Here is a 20,473-nt window from a genome sequence, read left to right as displayed (position 1 = left end):
AATACCCGAATACTACGTACTTCGTAGGCATCTAACATTTGATGTCTCACAGAGGGTCCCAGCTGAGGAACGATCAACAATCAACATCAACGTGCCCGTAATCGTAACACTGGGTCTAGCGGGTGAAGTGCAAATCTCTTCCTCATCCTGGCGTCGGCGCATCTTGTAGATGGTAGACAGCTTCGGCGAGCAGCGCACGGACACAATGCACGGCCGTCATATTGCGCCGCCACGTTTGGTAGGCCTCACCGGGAGCTCTCCGAGTGCGGGGAGGTGACTCTGATTGTTTAATGCCACGAAAGTACCTGTTGGGCCCGTTTCGTAGCTCCGGCCATGGCCTATAAGTGGCGATGAAATTGTGATTCTATGGGAACTACTACTCTACCGCTCCCAGCCAAGGGTGGCGCAAGAGATCCATGACGCCCCAGCGCTCCTCAGGATTAATTATCATCAGGGCCTTTAGGAACGAGATATACTCCTCTTTAGTTTCCTCATCAAGACCGGGCGTGAATTCCTCCGACGATATACCCACACGAGTCAAAGGCGCTGGATCCTTGAGAACTCCGTCACTATCGAAGAGTTTACCGACAAGGTCTTGATTCCCTTTCTCTAGTAGCTCCTTTGGAAAAGGCCCGAAAAGATTGATTATTTCGGCCAGGTGCTCCTTTAGTTCGTAATGCCCGTCTGGGGGAACCGCTCCTGTGAACATGCGGATAGCGCGGTAAACCTCGTGGATGACAGCACCGAGATTCCACCAGTCGGTATTTGTGTCCCAGGGGGCCTGGATCAAAACTTCGGGGGAGCGGAGTGCTACGGGCTGGATCTTCTCGGTGAGGTGCTTTCTCTCCCAGCTGGACACACCCCAATCCCCCAGAGCAATGTCAAATTCATCGACATGTTTACTGTCGTAGTCATTGAAGTAAAAGTTGCGGAGGGGGCATGAGGGAATTGGGGAGTACTGCTCCTCTTCTCTATCCTGCTGGGGCACAGGGGCTTCAACAAGATAGCCGGACTCAATCTGGGAATAATCCCGAAATTTGACAAATATGTTGTCTGGTTTGATATCTAGAAATGACATACTTTAGCGGGAGTATGCAGCTGGATTGAAAGGGCGCGTTACCCGTGTGGATGACGTTGCTGTAATGAGCATAATTTACCGCCAGTAAGAGCTGAATAGTAAACCTCCGCATGATGGGGGTGGGAACTCTGCTTTCTTCAAACCAGGCGCCAAAGCTTCGAAGGGTTTCACCCATGAGCTCAAAGACGAGACACACGTGGGTGCCATTGGGACCCTGGTGTTGGAAATCGTCTATCATATGGCAGACATAGGCGTGGCCAACCTGGCTCCGGTCTCCCTCTCGTAGGTGAGTCAAGATCTCCCTCTCAAAAGTGTCGTTTCCTGTGCCGTAGCATTCGCCGCTGAGCACTTTAAGAGCCCGAAAGGCATGCTCGGGACCATCTCTGCCACGGCCCATCAGCCGGACGAGCGAGGAAGCGATAGGGGCAAACTCACTGATTTTTCAGGTCCCTTACCAGCCAAACCGTGGAGTAGACGCCGTATCCAATCTTGTTTAAGACCTTATATCTGCCGTTGAACAAGTCGCCAATGTACACTGGGTGGAAGCCGCCCGGGTGGTATGCGGCGCGCCCCTCTTCGATATCCGCATTGCTGTTCGGGACAAGTGCAGGATGGTCTTTGATGAATGATTGATCCAGTGGAGAACTCTGGGAGTCTGCCACTGTATCTTGGCTCTGGTTCATGTTTCTCGGTCGCGGATGGGGCTGGTTGTTGGGTTGAAACTGGCTTGATGTCTGCCTGCGCGAGCCTTTTGGATAAGCGCGAGAATGGGTGACCTATCTGGCGACACCCCTCTGACCTTCCTGCTAGAATGCTAACTACTTGGAAAACTTAGGAGTACCTACTGACTTGAAGACAGACGTCTGCCTACATACCCAGCGAGGCATGGGATGAGGCGACATGGTGGCTGTGCTCTAGGCTGAGCGAGCTGCAGGTTCATTTGCCGAAGGGCTGAAGGGCTGAAGGCTGTGCCCCCGATTTTGACAGGGACAGGCTGATGGCGAACAACTTCTCATGCTATGCATATAATAATCCTTTAGGATTCCAGATCTGCCACGCAGGGGTCGCTCACCTACATATCGCCCCGCAATATTACACAAAATCCAATCAAGTCATTATCATGACCGACGTTGCTGGACTCGTCGTCGGCGTCGCCACATTATGGCAATCATGCGTCCAGGTGTACGAGATTGTTGAATCGGCTCGTCGATAGGGCGTGGAATATGAGCTTCTCAACGTCAAGTTCGAGGTTGAGCGCATCCGCCTGCTTTGCTGGGGCGACGTTGTAGGCCTCAGCTCCGTGCACAGAGGGGAACCGAATTATGGCGGAACATCCAGATCCAACTTGGACGTGCGGCTGCATCGAGAAGACGTGTGCAGCGCCGTCCTGCGTTTGCTCGGGTGCATCCAGTACGTTTTTGAGAACGCGGACCGTCTCCAGGACGACTATGGCTTGCAAGCAGCCCCGGCTCTGAGCCTGACCACGGGTGAGGATCAACGAGTGTCACTGTCGCAGAGCCAGCGGATCCTCAACGGTGTGTTCAGGCGCGCCTACGACAACCTGCGTATGATGGCGCGTGAAAGACATACGGCAACGTCGATGGTTCGTAAGACGGTATGGGCGGTGCGCGATCGCAAAAAGTTCGAAGTCTTCGTAGCCGAGCTGCGCAGTTTCAACGATAGCCTGGAGAGCCTGTTTCCGGACGCCCAGCTAAAGGTGGCTGAGGAGTACGCGGTATGAATTGTGATTGAACTACTACTGTATGGAGGGACAGCCAACATCAAGTTTCCAGGCCGACCTACTGATCAGGACAACCGCAACACCTCCCTCTCAGACCTTATATTTCCCACAACTATCTACCGCCATAATAATCAGATGTCCATGGGCCGAGACAAAGCCTCCACGGACTACCTGTATCCCGATGACGTGGCCCTGCCGTTTCTCTCGAGGCAGTTGATAACGACTCGCCTCCACTCTATGAAGCATCGTGATCGTTAATTTCCCACTCTTCCTCCTGCTTCTTTGTCTTCTTCTTCCTCGAAAAGTCCAGCTTCATCCCCGCCGTCCCGACCAACGCTATCCCTGCCGCCACGACGGGTATCTGCATCGTAGCGGCCCCAGCAGCAATAGTCGCCGTGCCACCGAGCACTCCCAGAATCGCCAGCATATTTCTTTTGAGCACCTTGCGCTTCTGCACCTTGTCCAGCTCCTGCTCCACCGCTTGTTTTCTGGCTTTATTGCTTTCGCGTGCCAGCTTGTACTGGAGGTATCGTTCCTCTTGAACCTTGTCGAGTCGAGGACGCTCGTTCGCCCTTCTCCTTCCAGGCCGCTCCCTTGCCCAAGACTGCTTCTCCCCTTCAAAAGCCACAGCATCTCGGTCGATGCGCCTGCGAAGCTCGCTTAGTTGGATCTGCAGCTCCTCGACCTGTTGGGAAAGCACTTCTACCTCCTTCTGACCCTGGATGAACTGTTTTCGGTACTCGTTCCTTTTCGCCGCGAAGAGCAACTCTAGGTCGTCCCTGAGGTCTCGTTCAGCGGCCTCGGCCCTTTCCAACTGGCCTTCCAGGCTCGCTTTCTGCGCCCGAAAGCGCCGAGCGGATGCATCGTCTCGGACTTGAAGGGCCTGGTCGTGCAATCTCCGTACCGACTTGAGTTCCATCTGCAGGTGCTGCCATGCTGCCCCATGGTGCTTGGCGAGCTCTATTCCGGCAGAGGTCTCGTCCAGATCCTTATGCTGGTCGATCAACTCTTTCTGGATTTTCAGCGCCGCAGGACCTCGGTTGTCAGATGTCCACAAGAGACCTGTTAGTGTGGAGAGCGCCGATGCCCGTGTTCCATACCACCTCTGAATGCAGCTGCCTTGGTCCAGCATCGAACCCCAGTATTCTTTGGTATGTCGCAATTCCTCCTCCCTCCTGCACGCGTTGTGATAGTCCACCCCGTCGATATGAAGGCCGTCCCACATGGTTGTGACAAGCGTGGCGTGCTTTGCGGCTTCAAGGCCGCACATCTTCTTCAGCAAGGTGAGACTTCTCATAGCCGACCCAGACATCCTATTGTCTGTGATCCGGTGGAGGTAGATTATCCCGCCCAGCGTGGCCCTATGTGTGTAGGCCTGGCCTAGGAAGAAGGCGATTTCTTGGAAGATGGCTGTATCGGAGCATCGAGTGTCGTCAAAGCCGGGGGTGTCAACGAGGAAGACTCGACGATTCGCAGCCATGAAACAGTAGAGGCTGAGGCCAGTCGTAGCTGTAGAAAATGAAAGTTGGCATTTTGGCACATGCTTGGGACTAGCAAGAATTGAAATTGACGTACCAGATATCAAGCTATGGCCAATACCAGCATCTTGCCCAGTCAACCGCTCAATGAAGGTACTCTTCCCCGCCCCAGTAGGGCCCATTACCAGCACGATGACATCCGACGAGCTAGAAGTACAGTCAGAACTATGCCGTGTGAATCATCAGGAAACAAACTTACCAAAGCAGCGGAAGGCTGTCTTCAACCATGATGGGTCAAAGAGTCAAGAACTCCAGATCTGGATACAAGCAGCTGCATTCAGGGTTTCCAAGGCTAGACGGTCAAGGCTTGCTTGTATTTTGTATAACCTGCTACCCTAGAAACCACTCCCTGGGAGGCTCGCAGCAATGTCCCCGTTCGTAGAATTGGGTCGTGGGAGGGGTAAATGATCCTGAGTGCATCGCGACTGGTGAGAATTGTGAGGCTGTATCCTGCATGTAAGTCACATGGCCGCACTACCGGGGCTTGGCATCGATTTCATCAACACCACCAAAGGCGCAAGATGCAGTCTTCAATGTCGGCCGTGCAACCGACCCAAAGTGTATCTAACGACAACCACCCGACACCCCCAGTTGTAAGTGACAATGAAAGTTGGAAGCACTCGCCACAGCACAACCGAATGTCAGCACGCGCGACCGTAGCGTGTAGGCATTCTTGTGCATTACACAGCCACGCAGCTCACGCTGCAAGAGCTATAAAGCATTGGTTCTGAGACCAGGCTCTCGAGGCTTCATCCACTTTGCATTAGCGGGTGGCGCATGCGGACATCGACATGGGCCTCTCAGCCCCTCCTGGAAGGGGAAAGGTGTAAATAAGCCACCTGTTATAACTTCAGTTCCCTTTTGGGGGAGGTTACAACGCCAACTTACAACTCACTGGCACCACTAGCCGACTGAAGGGTCAGCCCAGAACGGGGCCCACCATACGTAGCCGCCTAGGAAACGCCAGCAAGGAGGCTCAACCACCTCACTGCGTGCATTGGGGCCATGGGGGTTGTCAGGTTTGTGTGCATGTGGTTGGATGATGAAGGATGCAGACCCTGCAGAGCAGGGCGGCAATGCGCGTGGTGGAGCGGCATCGAAGTGTGTTGCGGAGTCAGCGTTTGGGAGGACCAGACTGCGACTCGGAGTATACCTACCTCGCAACTCCCGTGCTCGAGACTACATGTACTGCTGTTCCAGGCCGATAGGCGCCTTGCGCACCTGATTGTAATCAATCAATATCCCGCGTTCGGCTGGACGTCGTGACTTTAAACCCCTTCTCCAATCAACTCCATAACACGATCAACGAACCGATCCGAGCCAGCACAATGCCCACACTATTCCCCTCTTTCCAGCCGCGGCCGGAAGACGTCATTGTGCTCATCATGGGAATGACGGGCTCGGGGAAAAGCACCTTCATTTCGCTGTGCACCGGCGAGGACGTACCCGTCGGCCACAGCTTAGAAGCCTGCAAGTTTCTGCCGCGATCCGGGGGTTCATATCGGTATTCTGAGCTGACCGGGTATAAGGCACGCAGCAAATTGGCATATACAAATGCCAGTGGTCATCCGATGTCGACATCTACCTCATCGACACGCCCGGTTTCGACGACACCAACCGGTCAGACACAGATGTCCTCAAGGAAACAGCCACCTGGCTCACCGACTCGTACGAGAGGAACCTGAAGCTGAGCGGCATCATATATCTGCACCGGATCACAGACCCGCGCATGGGGGGCTCCGCCAAGAAGAACCTCTTCATGTTCAAGAAGCTCTGCGGGGCGGATGCCTTGCGGAGCGTCGTCCTGGTCACGACTATGTGGGAGCTCGCAGAGGCGTCGGTCGGCCAAGGCCGCGAGACCGATCTGGTCAACACCAGGGACTTCTGGGGTGTCCTCATAGAGAGCGGGGCGACGCTCGGGCGGCACGACAACACCCGCGAGACGGCGATGCGGTTGCTGAAGCGGTTCATCAGGAAGAACAGGATGACGATGCAGGTGCAGAAGGAGATGGTCAACGACCGCAAGACACTCGACCAGACCCAGGCTGGCATGGAACTTGACTCCGAGCTCCAGAAGGAGAGAGAAAGGTTCTCCAAGGACCTAGCTGATGCGCAGGAGATGATGAAGCAGGCCATAGACGCCCGCGATCAGGAATCCACAGAGATGTTGCGCCAGCACAAGAAGGAAATGCAGCGCAAGATTGATCGCGTCGTCAAACAACGCGAGGAGCTCAAGGTGAGCATGGAGAAAATGCACGCCGAGAAGCTCGCCGAGTTCGAGAGGAGGTACGAAGAGCAGCAGGAAAAGCTGCGCAAGAGGGAGGAGAGCATAGACAAGAAGCTGGAGCAACAGCACAACCTGCAGAGAGACCAGGAGCGAGAGACGAAGAAGGAAATCAAGCGGCTGGAGCAGCAGCTCATGAAGGCTGAGGCCCAGGTCAAGGCGACACAGAATATCCAATCGCCGTCTCACACAGAGTCCACGGCACACACCAACCACAATGATTTTGTGTGCGTAACGCTGTTTGGATACTATTACTACTTTCTGGGCCCATGGCACAGGTTCTAGTAAGTCATTGGGTTGCCACCATATCCTTATCACAGCTGACCAATGCAGCCATCGGCCCTCTGGGTTGCGGGACGCGCAGAAGCGCGGTTCCATAAGGTATGTTTCCATTGGAACTGCTGGTTCCTGGTATGCACATTGTCACAAGAACGGCCGCTGCTATACGGGTATGGTATTCCCTCCACCAGAGGTAATGTTGACTAATGCGCTGGTTAGAAGTATCGGAAACCATGGCGGCTTATTATCCTAAGTTCATGATATGGCTCGACAAGAACAAGGAGCATTGCTGTCCCGCCCATGTCACCCTTGGGAACGAAGGCATGTACTATATCCGGACCAAGAACCGAAAATGGAGCTACAGTTTGCCTCGGGCGGCGATTGACCGTGCAGGGGACTTTAAAAAGGTCCGCCGAGTCTGGCTGGGGGCTGACGATGCCTATATCATCGAAACAAAAGACTCGTGGATATGGGACCTGGCCGGGAATTACGGGTCGCTGGGGGACACGCTCGAGGAATACGATGAGTCTGACGGTGTCAAGGTACGAGACGGCACTCACCCAAGTCCAACACCTGCTAACTACTTTTTTTCCCCCAGGAGATTGCCATGAACATTGAAGATCCAAGGTGCTACGTAATCATTTCGGAAACGTCCGAGTACGCATGGAACGCTGGGAGCAAAGGCAATACATTCAGCGACGCCGACTTGAAAAAGTATATAACGATGAACTTTCGAGGCACCTCGGAGGATGAGGATTAAAGATACGACCCTCAGAGGTCCACTTTCCTTTCAACTAAGTATTACCCCCCGTGGCTATGAAAGCAAATTGCATTGGACAGATGGTAGAGGTATAAGCCGCAAGGCTGGAGGAAGAGATGCCAAAGAAAAGCCGATATTGGTGACAAAGCGTCGTAACAACAACAACACTGGACGGCAAGGAGAAGATCAAACTTGACCGATACCGGTGATCATAGTCATACCGAGCTCCGAAGTGGCGATATTCTAGATAGTGTCGCCGGACTGTAGGCGTTGAGGTCGTGAGGGCTTTGCGGGCAATGCGGGTATTGCGGGTGCTTCCGACGCTTCCCTCGCCGTCTTAGTTGGGCATGATCAGGTTGAAGTCGTTTGATTGGGCCTTGATAAATTTAGGCCATGCTTGGTCCAAACTTAGCTGCTCGGAGTTTAGGTGTTGAGCCATCATCGACTCGGCAACGCGGCATTGCAGCAGCGTCTCTACGACGTCATGGTGGAAGCTGCATTCTCCACCACTTGAACAAGACTGCTCCGAGGCCGCTTCTTTCTTGAAATAGGACGATAAGATATAGAGAGCATTGAAACTATAAAATACGCCGGATCCCCTGCTCTGTAGAAGGTAGAGACTTGTCGATATTCTGGAACTCGCCTACTCCAACCTTGTGCTTCTGTTGTCCAAGTTCACCCACACCACAACGATGCCTGATACAGCCAACACCCACGATGCTGGAAGCAGCAAACAGGACCCTCAAGCTGGAGCACAGCACAAGGAACTCTCCATCTCGCTCCCGGACGCGGTAAACTATCAACACACCGTTTTCACAGCTGGCCTGCACTCCGCCAAACCGCCCTTCACGTTCCAGGCAAACAAATGGGAGCTTCTCGCAAAGGACGTCCTCTCCGCCAGCTCCTGGGGCTACATCCACGGCAACTGCGGCGCGGGTTCGACATACGCCAAGAACCTTGCAGCTTTTGACCGCTGGTCCGTCATGCCAAGCCGGCTCGTGCCTTCTCTCAAGGACGCCGACGGCGTCGAGCTCTTCAGCGACACCAGCACCACCGTCCTTGGGCAGAAGCTCCCCTTCCCACTGGCCATTGCGCCCATCGGTGTGCAGAAGATCTTCAACGAGGGCGGCGAATGCGCCACAGCCCGTGCCGCAGCGTCGGTCGGCATGCCGTACACCCTGAGCACAGCTAGCAGCACCAGCATCGAGGGCGTGGCCGAGGCCAGCGGCCAGGGCAGTCCGCGCTGGTACCAGCTCTACTGGCCCTCGCGCGAGCACGACGACATCACCATCTCGCTCCTCGACAGGGCAAAGAAGGCAGGCTACTCGGCGCTCTTCGTGACGCTGGACACGTACGTCCTCGGGTGGAGGCCCAGCGACATGGACAATGGGTACAACCCCTTCATCCACCCTGACCGCATCGGCGTGGAGATCGGCCTGACGGACCCCGTCTTCCGGCGCAAGTTCAAGGAGGAGCACGGATTCGAGATTGGCGAGGACAGCAGCGGCGCCCATGCCAACAGCGCCACCGCTGATACTCTGGGTCTCCCCGCGCGGGAGTGGGCCAAGATTGTGTTCCCCGGGCATTCACACACCTGGGAGGACATTGCCTTCCTGCGAGAACACTGGGACGGCCCGATCGTCCTCAAGGGCATCCAGACCCTGCACGACGCCAAGAAGTGCGTGGAAGTCGGCGTCCAGGGCATCGTGGTGAGCAACCACGGCGGGAGACAGCAGGATGGCGGACCTGGGAGTCTGGGGATGCTGCCGCGCATTGTGGATGCTGTTGGGGAAAAGCTGGACGTATTCTTCGACAGCGGTGTGCGATGCGGCGCGGATGCCATCAAGGCCATCGCTCTGGGTGCCAAATGCGTGCTCATTGGCCGGCCGTATGCCTATGGACTGGCTCTGGGGGGCGAGGAGGGCGTCAGGCATGTCTTGAGGGCCATTGCAGGGGATCTGTTGATGAACATGCATTTGGCTGGGCTGAGGAGCTTGAAGGAAGTGGACCGAGACATCTTGATCAAGGAAGACGATCTGTTCCAGTGAGATCTAGCCGTGGGGCGCATTTTGTACGATATTCACGTTGACGAGGCCACTTGTTAATAATTGCCGTTGAGCCTAGGTATTTGGTACAAACCAACATACACACAGTACGCCTTGTAGATATAAGGACAAATTCTCGCTCATCATAAGATTCCAAGAGAGCGTAAAGCTGACAATTTCTATCTATATTATTATATATATTAACCACACATTCCCTTTCCTCCGGGCGTTATAAGGTAAGCAATGCCCGGTTTTTTGGTGCCCAACTACTTCATAGTTTAGATCTATCCTGTCTCGATGTGTGCGACGTCGTGTTTTCCCGATCACAGAAAAGGAACATGACGTTGGTAGGGAATCGCCGCGGGCTCGCAGCCCCCCTAACTGAAGCGCAAAAGACATCTACTCCTTTGTTCAAATGCACCTCTACCCGTGCCCACTAGCCTACTTGCCATCCACCGCAGCTCTCATCGGCTCTTTGTCCCCGCTTTCAGAAGATTCGTCGGTAATAGCCTTGAGCTGGTTGGCCTTGCGGATGTCCTTCCATCCAAGCCCCCACGCAAAGGCCAAGACGGCAACGCTGACACCGATACCGAGGTACATGACGCGGTCGATGCTATTGCTGTAGGCCGCAAGCACGGCGTCTAGCCGGGAGCCAGACACCAGGTCACGGATGGAGCGGGCCCCGGCAGCGATGATGGCATCTGGAGCGAGGCCAATCTGGCCAGCGCGCTCCTGGAGCTGGCGACGGAGGGTGTTGCTGAAGATGGCGTTTGCGGCAATCAGCGAAGTGGCAGCCCCGATATTCTGCGTGAAGATGATGATGGCCATGGCGACAGAGATCTGCTCCGCGGGTACAAGGTTTTGCACGGCGATGTAGGGCTGAGATGGAGGAGGCAACGAGTCAGTGGACGGGTTTCAAGAAGATTATCCCTTGTTGGCCCAGGGGTTTCACTTACAGCTGCTGTGGTGCAGCCGCTTCCGACGCCGTACAGAATCTGATACCCGATCCATTGCGCAACTGACGTTGAAGGACTCAGCTGCGACAAGAGCCCGTAGCCAACAGCTGATATGACGGCGCCCACAATGATGAATGGAAGATAGTAGCCCAGAACGGAGACTGTGTCGTATTAGTATTATGGACGGCCGGTTTATGTTCACAGAGGATTGAATGGGAACACTTACTCAGGACACCCGAGAGCATGGTAAACAAGACCATGCCAAGTGTGATCGGGAGCATGTGCACGCCACTCATCAAGGGCGAGTCGTCTCGGATCGCCTGGAAATAAATGGCAATGTAGAAATCCGCCACGAGGATACTGGACAGGCTGAAAAACATGGTCAAGGCGGCGGACATGATGACGCGGTTCTTGATCATGGCAAACGGCACCATGGCTGCGTCGCCCTGGCGATACTCCCAGACCAGGAAGAGGGCAAAGGTGGCGGCAGCCCCAACCAGCAGGCCAATAACGACAGAGCTGTCCCATGCGTATTGGTTTCCGCCGTACTGGAGGCCCAGCAGGAACATGACGGCCGCGGGGCAGATGAGAAAGAACCCCGGGAGGTCCAGGGACTTGATGGCCGTTCCGAGAACCTCCATGGCCGGACGCTTGGGTTTCGGCTCAGGGACGTTGTTGAAGAGGAGGAATCCGCCGACGACGGCTCCTAGAGGGAGATTGATGTAAAAGCCTAATACCACGGCCCAGGTCAGCTTTGGGAGGGGTCTCAAGACCAGAGAGGGAAAGATTCACAACGCACACCATCGCCACGACACGTTCGAGGTAAAAGCACCTCCAACTATGGGTCCTATCGCGAGCCCCACCTGGCTCAAGCCCACGTTGAGTCCCATGAAAAGCGGCTGCCTCCTCGTTGGGAGGACGGCGGCAATGGTTGTCAGAGCACCGTTGGATACGCCGGCAGCGCCTACGCCCGAGATGACGCGGCCGACAATGAACATGGGAGAGGACTGGGCCGCTCCGCATATAGCAGATCCAATCTCAAAGACAACGAAGAAGGCAAGAAAAGTCCACTATATGATAATCAAGGTCAGAATCCGTCTAGCAGTTACGGGACGGGGCGGATTATAAATATCAAGGGCGCGCAAATAGAATGTGGTACCAGGACATGCCTTTATGGAGAATTGGCTGAATGCTTTGCCGCTCAGATTCTGGAACGCGGCGCTTCCAAGCTGGTAGGCGCCGCCATACCTAGGCAGGATGATTAGTATTTCACAAAATAACTGGCAGAGGTGTTGGTGATGGTAATGATGGCACGCTGCAGCGTGTACTTGTACTTACCAGCCGACATCCACGAGCGAGTCAAAATGGGAGGTAATGGCGGGGGTGGCTGTAGAAATGATGGCAATATCGAGGAAGAGCAGAAAATAGGCCAAGGTGACTGATGTGAGAGTTAGGTAAAGCGGGAGCCCCGAGGGATACCCGTGGTCGGAGTCTCCATGGTCACTGGAGGCAGTCTTTTCAGACTCTTTCTGCTGCTTCATTGGGGTGGACAGCCCTGACTCGGAGGAGTCTGAGACACCAGAGAGCCCAGTGGGGTCGTGAGGCTTTGCCTCGGCCATTGCAAGATATGAGGTTCGTCCAAGTGGCGTGTTCTCAGGGCGAAGTAGGTGTGGTGCTGGTCATGTTAGTACCCCATCGTTTCCAGAACAGGACATTGATGGAATATATAGGTGAAAGCCGCATCGCCATGAGATGTTTTCCTTTTGTTGGTACATTTCCTAATTACCAATGAACTGCTTATCCTCAATCCCGGAATCGGCGTGATTTGAAGCCATCACGGAGGATTCCAAGACGGGAGACCCACTCGGATCGGCCCCCGGCCGGATTGGACCGGAGTGGACCGGAGTCCGGTTCCCTCCCAAGAGCCCCAACAGGGTCCAATCTGTCCCGACTCTTGGCCATGTCTCGCTGACAGCTTATAAATTGCACCACAACGGACTCCGTTAAATCCGACCGTGTCCACGTCTAGGCCACAATGTCAGACGTGGCATACAAGTCGACAGCTGCACCATGGCCAGGCGAGGTCCAACGCATTCAGGGCCCTACGGTCTCGCCTGCACAAACTGCTTCAAGTCCAAGAGCAAATGCGTCGCCCGTCTCGACGCTGATGGCAGGGCATGCCAAAGATGCCACCGACTCGACAAGGAGTGCCGTCCGTCCGACTCGATCAGGCGGCGCACCACGGGCAAGAAAAACTCGACTGCCCGCATCGCCGAGCTCGAGAGTAAGCTTGAGAGTGTTCTTTCACAATTGCAGTCGCGTGATAATTCCATCGACATCGACATCGACATCGACATCGACGCTGAGGGCGGGGGTGAGCGTGAGCGTGACCTGCCAGACCCTGAGACGGACGCCGATGGCCTTCTCTCGACATTCCGGTCGCGCATGCTGCCGAATTTTGCCTTTATTCATCTGTCTACAGAGGTCACGGCTCAAGAGCTCCAAAACAACCAACCGTTCTTGTTCCGTGCCATTATCTGCGTGACATCTCCTTCAACGAGGGACAAACTGACACGAGGCAGAGAGCTAAAGACGTCGCTCTGCGAGGCCATGCTGGGGCTCGGGGACCACCAGCATGAATCCAACTTGGATAAGATGGACTTGCTGCTTGGCCTCTTGACTTACCTGTCCTGGGGGTGGGATCACGTCCTGCACCGCTGCAGCATGCCGCAGCTCATGATGCAGGCCATGTCGCTGGCCCGAGAGATGCCACTGTACCAGTCGATGCCTGAGGGGGCGCGCATCATGGAGCCCGTCGCGCCGTTGTTCGAGAAGGATTGTTACGAAAACAGCACGGACAGCACAGCAGGGACGGCACGAGACTTCCTAGACCGACAGCGAGCTGTCCTCGGGTGTTTCGTGCTCAGCTCGGCTGTCTCCGCCTACTTCGGTCACACTGACGCTCTCCGTTGGACGATGCAGATGGAGCAAGGTCTCGCCGCCATCAGCATGAACAGGGACTGCCCGACAGATTCAGACTTTGCTTTTCAGATCCGTCTGCAGCTCCTTGCGGACAAGGCAGTCCGGGTCTACCGGCAGCAGGAGATGGACCCGGGACAAGCTGTGACAGAGACGGCAACGCTGCCAGCCCTTGCATCTCTCACGACACTTCAGGGACAGCTTAAAGAGCTCCGGAAATCCTTGTCTTGGTCGCCACATCCCCAACTAACGCCCCGAGGACTCCTGGCGGCCCACGCACACTCAACCGAGCTCAGCCTCAACGAGGCCACTCACGCCGTCACCTCGACCGTCCCCGTCATGCTCTGCCAGTTTGGCAGGATGACTAGCAGTAATTCCGGCGACGAACCCGTTGACGGCGCCACCAACCAACCCGGCACGGCCTGGCTGGAGCGATCAATGTGTCTCTGGCAATGCGTGCGCTCCAGCATGGCCTGCGCCTCGGCCCTGGCAGAGCCTCCGCCGTCCGAGCTGGAAGGCATCACGTTCATGCAGTGGGCGCAGCTCGCGCACTCGGTGGCGGCGCTCGACTTCCTCAGCAACACCATGGACGACCCGTTGTGGGACAGGCAGGCTGTGCGCGCCCACTTCGACATGGCCGAGCTGCTAGACCGCATCGTCGACAAGCTGCAGCTAGTGGCTGAGCAGGGGGACGATGCGGCCACCGGCAACGTCTTTGGTGTTCTAGCACAGAGAATGGAACGGTTTCGCTCTAATGGGACAGGCAGTGGTGCACGAGAGCGCAGAGCACGGGGCGAGGCAGATGCAGAATGGGAGCGTGGCAAGGCCAACGGCGGTGGTAGGGGCCTTAGCCCAGCAGCGGCGATGAGGCTCTTCAGTATTGCGGAGGACGGCCCGTGGCTAGGCAGGCATTGGGCTTGCTGAGACGGCGTGTTGCATTGCCGCGGACATGGATTCACATGTAGCGATGGAGTTTTGGTCTTTCAATCGGCATTCCGGCACTGCAACGTGCCACCAATTAGCTAACATGAATTCATCATGGAACACCGATATCAGTTTGATACTCGGACTATGACTAGCAGTCATTCACATGTAAGGTACTACTTTCGGCTCATGTCTCCTGAGGCCTCTCCCAAGCAGGCAAGCGATGTTTACTATTACGTAGCTGCCGCACCTAGGATCAGCCCAGCCGAGATGCAGACACTTGAGGCTTGTCCATGGATGTTGACAGCTGCCTCGATTAGGCAGGCCACGAGCATCCGTCGGGGCGACGCCGCCCGCCCTCACCCCATGTGCCTGTTGAGTCCCCTCTCTCCCCTGTCGTCTCCCCTGTTCTATTCTGTTCTGTCCTGTGGCTATTGGACTACCACAACGTGGAGTTCGTGTGGGGTTCACACTATTGACCCAATGATGGCGTACATGTATCATGTGGTTGGTTGCGCCTATGCATATGGGGATCCAGCTCCCCTCAAAAGATCTTGCCCGACCCCGGAAACACGCTGCTCTTGGGCCTTGGCTGCTCTTGGGCCTTGGCTGCCCTTGGCGGTTCCCCGTATTTGCTTCGAGTAATCTGTACGAAGACCAACATAGTAGGCAATACATAGCCCCGGCCCTGGCACCTCTGCTGTGACACACGATTGTCGACTACATTAACCGGCAAGCCCTCGCGCCAACACGGCCGCCTGGAGTCCCAAGTTGCATCGCATCATCATTGATCCCTCGACCAGAGGCCCCCCAGCGACGATGCATCTCCTCTCGGTCCCCTTTCTGCTGTCGCTGCTGGCAACCTCGCCTGCCAGCACCGTGACTGCCTTGGCGGAGCTGCAGGAGCATGAGCTCGTGCAGAGATCCATTGAGGACAAGACCTGGGCCCTCGAGACGCGACAGTCCATCGGGGACATTTCCACCTGCGACGGCTGCCATGTTAGCTGCCCCCTTGGATCCCCCAGCAGAGAATGGCAGAGAATTGGCAGCTGACGGTATCCAGAAAATCTTGCGCCTGCTGAAGGGCCTCACGAGCGACGGAAACGACGCCTTCGTCTCACTCGGCAAAACCCTCTGCGAGTCTGGCACGGTGAGGGCGCTCCCAAGTGATCGAGCTCATCCCCATTGACGACTAACCTTTGCCACCTTGCTCAGGACTATGACGCCGAGTACTGTGAGGGCGTCATTGAACGCGAGGTCCCCGTCATCGCCGACATTGTCCGCGCCATGGAGATCGGCTCCACGTCCTCCGACCAGTTCTGCATCACCTTCCTGGGCGTCTGCAAGGCTCCCGAGGTGACGAAATGGAAGGTCCCCTTCCCCTCCAAGAAGCCCTGCGAGGTCAGCAGGGCCAAGCCCAGTGGCAAGGACCCGATCCATGTCATCCACTACTCCGATATTCACATCGACCCTCTCTACCAGGAGGGAGCCAACACCAAGTGCGACAAGCCCACGTGCTGCCGACCCGAGAAGACGGATGGTGCTTCCGACAAGGACACCTCGCCGGCTGGACCCAATGGCGACCACAACTGTGATGTGCCGGTCACCCTGGAGGAGAGCATGTACAAGGCCATCAAGGAGATGTATCCCGATGCAGCCTTTGCCCTCTTCACGGGAGATATCGTCGACCACGGCATGCACAACACATCCCAGGAGTACAACGAAGACGAGAGTAAGTATTGCCCTACCTGAAGTGGATTGAAATCACCTACTGACCAGCCCCAAGTCGAGAGTGCATATGGCATGATGGACGAGCACCTGAAGCTCGTGTATGGCACCGCCGGCAACCACGAGTCCGACCCAGCCAACATCTTCGAGCCAAACTCGCTGAGCAATGCCACTCACTGGGTCTACGAGGCCCTGAGCGACGAGTGGTCGCGCTGGATCGGCAAGGAAGCCGCTAAGAACGCCGTGACCCAGGGAGCCTACTCGGCCAAGTACCCCAAGGGCAACCTGCGCATCATCTCGCTCAACACCAACCTGTACTACCGCTTCAACTTCATCATGTACCAGAAGGAGATGGAGAAGGACCCCAACGGCCAGATTGCATGGCTCGTCAAGGAGCTCGATGCCGCGGAGAAGGCTGGCGAGAACGTCTACATCATTGGCCACATGCCTCCCGGCGACAAGGACGCCCTGCCCAACGCTTCCAACTATCTCGACCAGGTCTTCAACCGGTACGCCGGAACCATCAAGGCCATGTTCTTCGGCCACACCCACGTCGACCACTTCGAGGTCAGCTACTCCAACTACGCGGACCGCAACTCTGCCGGGGCCTCAGCCATCTCCTACATCGCCCCGTCCCTCACCCCCACCTCCGGCATGCCCTCATTCAGGGTGTACACGGTCGATCCCGAGACATTTGCCGTCCTCGACTCGACGACCTTCATCGCCGACATGTCCGACCCCTCGTTCCAGACCACCGGCCCCGTCTGGAAGAAGTACTACTCGGCCAAGGAGTCCTACGGGCCCCTCGTCGACCCTCCCCTGAAGGACTCCAAGGCCGAGCTGACCCCGGCCTTCTGGCACAACGTCACCGAGGCCTTCGAGGCCGACGCAGACTCTTTCGACGCCTACATGTCCCGCAAGAGCCGCGGCTGGAAGGACGACGACAAGTGCCGCGACGAGTGCCAGGAGCAGGAGATCTGCCAGCTGCGCGCGGGCCGCAGCCAGGACAACTGCCACGTCTCCGAGCCGGGCGTGCACTTCTCCAAGCGGTCATCCGATGCCGCTGCTGCTGCTACCCACCATCATCATCATGGAGAGCACGACGACTGCGGCGCCTCGGTCCCCGCTGAGATGTTCAGCGCGCTGGCGCGGAGGCAGGACCTACTAGAGGTGCTGCAGGAGCGGTTCCTCGCGGAGGGTGGCATCCTGGAGCCCGTGAAGCGGGCCGAGCCGTCCAAGTCGGCTGATGCGGCTGGCGCTTCTGAGACGGAGGCGTCTGAGGAGGACGACGAGGAGGAGGAGGAGTGCGAGCCTGTGCCTACGGCGACGGGTGGCGCCTCCGGAGAGGGGGCCTCTCCCACCGATGGTGCCAACCCGACCGGCACGGGTGCCGCTGTTGCGCTGAGCCCCGTTGGCGCGGTGGCCATGCTTGCTCTTGGTGCCTTGGTGCTCTAAAGAGATTGGTTCGTGAGTCTGGGTGTCTCGAGGGGACACGTTATACTGGCCCCCGTCTTCTTGGCAACTCCGCTCACCGAATGCCCGGTTGGGTAGGGGGGCAATGTATCTAATAGTACTGTATGAGATGAGATATGAGTCTCGAATATAATATCCTTAATCTCGGGTGCAAAGACATCTATCTCTATCCCCCCAAGGCCGTAGTGCCATGCCATACTACGAAGTAAGTTACCTCACATCCCATGCAGTCAGTGCACACCGACCGGACGATGCCTAAAAGCCTAACCCAATTTCTCCGGCGAAAAGGTGAGTTCCTCCTCTATAGAGGATTTGGCAAACAAGTGTAGAGAGGCACTTACCCTTTGTGCTGTGTTTGTGTGGTCGAACAAGAGTCGTACGAGAACTCAGTACGCAGCGTCGATGTTCTCGTAGAGATGGAACACCAACGCATACAGGCAGCAGTATTGCTAGCCCGCTCTGAGCTTTCCACAAGAGAGTCTCACCATCTCTCCCTACTAGTGGTAGTTGACGCTACCTTGGAGTTTGTAATCGAACCATTCGGCTTTCGTCAACCCACCGTCTTGACAGTAGTGACGTCAAGCAGAACCACGATATCACGACACGCACTTGCCCAAAGCCTATTCTACCAAACATGGCAACCACAGAAGAGGGGGAAGGGGCTACCAGGTTGTAGTGCTAAAGGACCTAAGGTCGGCCGCACTCTTTCTGTTGCCCTTCACCCAAACTCTCCTCCATCATGAAGCCAGTCGATAGGCACCACGTATTGTAGCCTACCATCGCCAAGATGACTTCTTTCATTTTCCTCCCATCAGAATCAGAAACATAATCGTCAATCAGGCTCCCAGAGTGTCTCTGAGTCCATGGCAGAAGTGAGCAGTCGGCTCTTGTCCTCGATATATTAATGCTGTCCAAGTCCGCCTCTCGCTTCCTCGATCCCTACTTACAAGCCCACAGTTCTTCAAGACCACCGGCGGTCATCTCTCAAGCATCTCTTGCCCAGGAACCCCATCGCCATCACGCAGGGTCACCACCGCTTCGCCGCGCAGTGACATGGTCTTCCAGCTCTCTTCAATTCCAGCTCCATCTAGTCTCACCGCGAGATCGATGGCGGGAACTCTATCATCATGGAACTTGGCAGCTAGCACGTGGTAAAGAGAATTGGCAAGGGGTAGCTCATAAACAGCATTTTCCACATTTATCCCAGGCCCGACGGTCGCATAGACAAGGTTGAAGACCGCTGAAACGACAAGCTTCCCGAGGGACGTGTCAGCAAGGTGGGTGCTCTAAACCTCTGCCGTCCCTGGGCAGACGTCGACGTGTCATGTCTTTCCGGAGTCAACCCTCACCCCTTGACAGGCCTTTCGCAAACTCCACGCCATAACAATACTACTACTATTACTACTATTAATACTACTACTACTACTACTACTAGTAAAGGTCCCCAAGACAGGGGACAAGGATAGGGAGATGTAGGTGCAGAGGGACGCCCCAACACAAGCAGCCATCCAGACACTTTTAACACGACCGCGGCAAGGCATCACCATGCCGCGAGCACAAGGTTCACGTAATCGAAACAGTGGAATTGGATATCAAATGAGACAATCAGGGGAGGTCGCCTTTTTTTCTTAAGGCCGGACAACCCACACGGAACAAATGAGAAGAAAAGAAATCAGAAGGTAAGAAGATGAAAGGGGGAAAAGACCACGGTTACCCCCACACGCCGTTGTACGCAGACCCCCTTCCCATGAGCATCATTTCAAGCCCGGCCAGTCTGTTCCTCAGATGGGTGTTCTCATGCATGAGTATCTCGTTGTTGCTCTCCAGGTGAGCAATGTATTCCGTAGCCTTGCTCAGCACCGTCGCCTTGTTGAGCTTCTGCGGGGGCGTCAACCTCCCCATGCTCTCCGCCTCGGCCATGAGGTCGTGCTCGTCGAGGCCCTCGACATCGTGGCCCAGCCGGTGCGCCATGACCCTCAGGGATGGGACGGCGTCGCGCAGCGCGACAATCTTGTCATTCAGATTCGTCCGATAGCGCTTCTCAATCATGTTGTGCGTCGCCTTTCGCGGCTGGAGAGCAGCAGCAGTAGCAGTAGCAGCTGCTGTCGCCGCCGGGGGAGATGTCGACGACCTAGAGGACCATGTGGCCGAGCTAGTTGACTTGCGCTTGCGTGGTGAGTACCGTCCAGAGGAGGGCCTCCTTACTGCCACAGGGGTCGAGGAACAGCTCTGCTCGCCTGCCCGGGAGCCGCTGTGGACAGGCGCCGTCGTCTGGTCGATTCTGCTCTGCGGCGGTGTCTCGGCCTGTCTCATAGCGGCTGTTGGGCGCGGGGGCAGGTAAAAGGGGGGACTGCTGCTCGCTACACCCGGCGCTACCTGCTGCTGTCGCTGCTGCTGACGCTGCTGCTGAGACTGTTGCTGCTGCTGGTGCGGCACGAAAGACGTGTCTGAAAATGCCATGGAGTCGAGGCTGGAGGCCTGGACGCTCGGGTCTGACAGCATGGAGAGGGGGATTTCGGATAGGTCCACGTCGTCAAACATCTCTTGCTTGGGGAAGCCTGCGTCGCTGGGACTCTGAGAATGAAGATGGTGACTACCACTGTCCTGGATGGGCCAGGCGCCGCCCACGGGCGGCTGGTACGTCTCGACAGGAAAGACGGCCGACATGGACGGACATGGGAGTAGTAC

At 56.2% G+C, this 20,473-nt stretch overlaps 10 protein-coding genes across 10 annotated transcripts; 6 read left to right on the top strand and 4 right to left on the bottom strand.

Moving 5' to 3' along the window:
* Positions 1-376: 376 nt before the first annotated feature.
* Positions 377-1,761, bottom strand: ACO1O0_005798 (uncharacterized protein; the record flags this gene model as incomplete). Its single annotated transcript, XM_083195205.1, has 3 exons — positions 377-1,018; positions 1,158-1,461; positions 1,514-1,761. The coding sequence occupies 3 exons, from the start codon at positions 1,759-1,761 to the stop codon at positions 377-379; spliced, it is 1,194 nt and encodes a 397-aa protein (XP_083050118.1).
* A 487-nt stretch (positions 1,762-2,248) lies between these two features.
* On the top strand, positions 2,249-2,819 carry ACO1O0_005797 (het-s prion-forming protein; the record flags this gene model as incomplete). Its single annotated transcript, XM_083195204.1, has 2 exons — positions 2,249-2,260; positions 2,292-2,819. The coding sequence occupies 2 exons, from the start codon at positions 2,249-2,251 to the stop codon at positions 2,817-2,819; spliced, it is 540 nt and encodes a 179-aa protein (XP_083050117.1).
* A 235-nt stretch (positions 2,820-3,054) lies between these two features.
* Positions 3,055-4,585, bottom strand: ACO1O0_005796 (GTPase domain-containing protein; the record flags this gene model as incomplete). The annotated part of the gene is made up of 3 exons (XM_083195203.1): positions 3,055-4,328; positions 4,395-4,504; positions 4,557-4,585. 3 exons carry the CDS (start codon positions 4,583-4,585, stop codon positions 3,055-3,057), a joined length of 1,413 nt encoding a protein of 470 aa, XP_083050116.1.
* Positions 4,586-5,685: 1,100 nt separating this feature from the next.
* On the top strand, positions 5,686-6,926 carry ACO1O0_005795 (uncharacterized protein; the record flags this gene model as incomplete). The annotated part of the gene is made up of 2 exons (XM_083195202.1): positions 5,686-5,851; positions 5,887-6,926. 2 exons carry the CDS (start codon positions 5,686-5,688, stop codon positions 6,924-6,926), a joined length of 1,206 nt encoding a protein of 401 aa, XP_083050115.1.
* Positions 6,927-7,153: 227 nt separating this feature from the next.
* Positions 7,154-7,680, top strand: ACO1O0_005794 (uncharacterized protein; the record flags this gene model as incomplete). The annotated part of the gene is made up of 2 exons (XM_083195201.1): positions 7,154-7,462; positions 7,519-7,680. The coding sequence occupies 2 exons, from the start codon at positions 7,154-7,156 to the stop codon at positions 7,678-7,680; spliced, it is 471 nt and encodes a 156-aa protein (XP_083050114.1).
* Positions 7,681-8,372: 692 nt separating this feature from the next.
* ACO1O0_005793 (FMN-dependent dehydrogenase) lies at positions 8,373-9,728 on the top strand (the record flags this gene model as incomplete). The annotated part of the gene is made up of 2 exons (XM_083195200.1): positions 8,373-8,471; positions 8,538-9,728. 2 exons carry the CDS (start codon positions 8,373-8,375, stop codon positions 9,726-9,728), a joined length of 1,290 nt encoding a protein of 429 aa, XP_083050113.1.
* Positions 9,729-10,166: 438 nt separating this feature from the next.
* Positions 10,167-11,679, bottom strand: ACO1O0_005792 (uncharacterized protein; the record flags this gene model as incomplete). The annotated part of the gene is made up of 4 exons (XM_083195199.1): positions 10,167-10,604; positions 10,682-10,842; positions 10,908-11,387; positions 11,514-11,679. 4 exons carry the CDS (start codon positions 11,677-11,679, stop codon positions 10,167-10,169), a joined length of 1,245 nt encoding a protein of 414 aa, XP_083050112.1.
* Positions 11,680-12,751: 1,072 nt separating this feature from the next.
* ACO1O0_005791 (Zn(II)2Cys6 transcription factor domain-containing protein) lies at positions 12,752-14,584 on the top strand (the record flags this gene model as incomplete). Its single annotated transcript, XM_083195198.1, is given in 2 exon segments — positions 12,752-12,979; positions 12,998-14,584. 2 exon segments carry the CDS (start codon positions 12,752-12,754, stop codon positions 14,582-14,584), a joined length of 1,815 nt encoding a protein of 604 aa, XP_083050111.1.
* Positions 14,585-15,403: 819 nt separating this feature from the next.
* ACO1O0_005790 (Metallo-dependent phosphatase-like protein) lies at positions 15,404-17,767 on the top strand (the record flags this gene model as incomplete). The annotated part of the gene is made up of 4 exons (XM_083195197.1): positions 15,404-15,583; positions 15,648-15,734; positions 15,800-16,316; positions 16,371-17,767. The coding sequence occupies 4 exons, from the start codon at positions 15,404-15,406 to the stop codon at positions 17,765-17,767; spliced, it is 2,181 nt and encodes a 726-aa protein (XP_083050110.1).
* Positions 17,768-19,495: 1,728 nt separating this feature from the next.
* Positions 19,496-20,452, bottom strand: ACO1O0_005789 (basic helix-loop-helix domain-containing protein; the record flags this gene model as incomplete). Its single annotated transcript, XM_083195196.1, has 2 exons — positions 19,496-20,343; positions 20,383-20,452. 2 exons carry the CDS (start codon positions 20,450-20,452, stop codon positions 19,496-19,498), a joined length of 918 nt encoding a protein of 305 aa, XP_083050109.1.
* Between the last annotated feature and the right edge of the window lie 21 nt (positions 20,453-20,473).

Source organism: Amphichorda felina, assembly GCF_050947745.1.
Source record: "Amphichorda felina strain 45539 chromosome Unknown scaffold_5, whole genome shotgun sequence".
NCBI lineage: Eukaryota > Fungi > Ascomycota > Sordariomycetes > Hypocreales > Bionectriaceae > Amphichorda > Amphichorda felina.
Note: the sequence above shows the minus strand (reverse complement) of the source record. Positions and strands in the feature narration are given on the sequence as shown.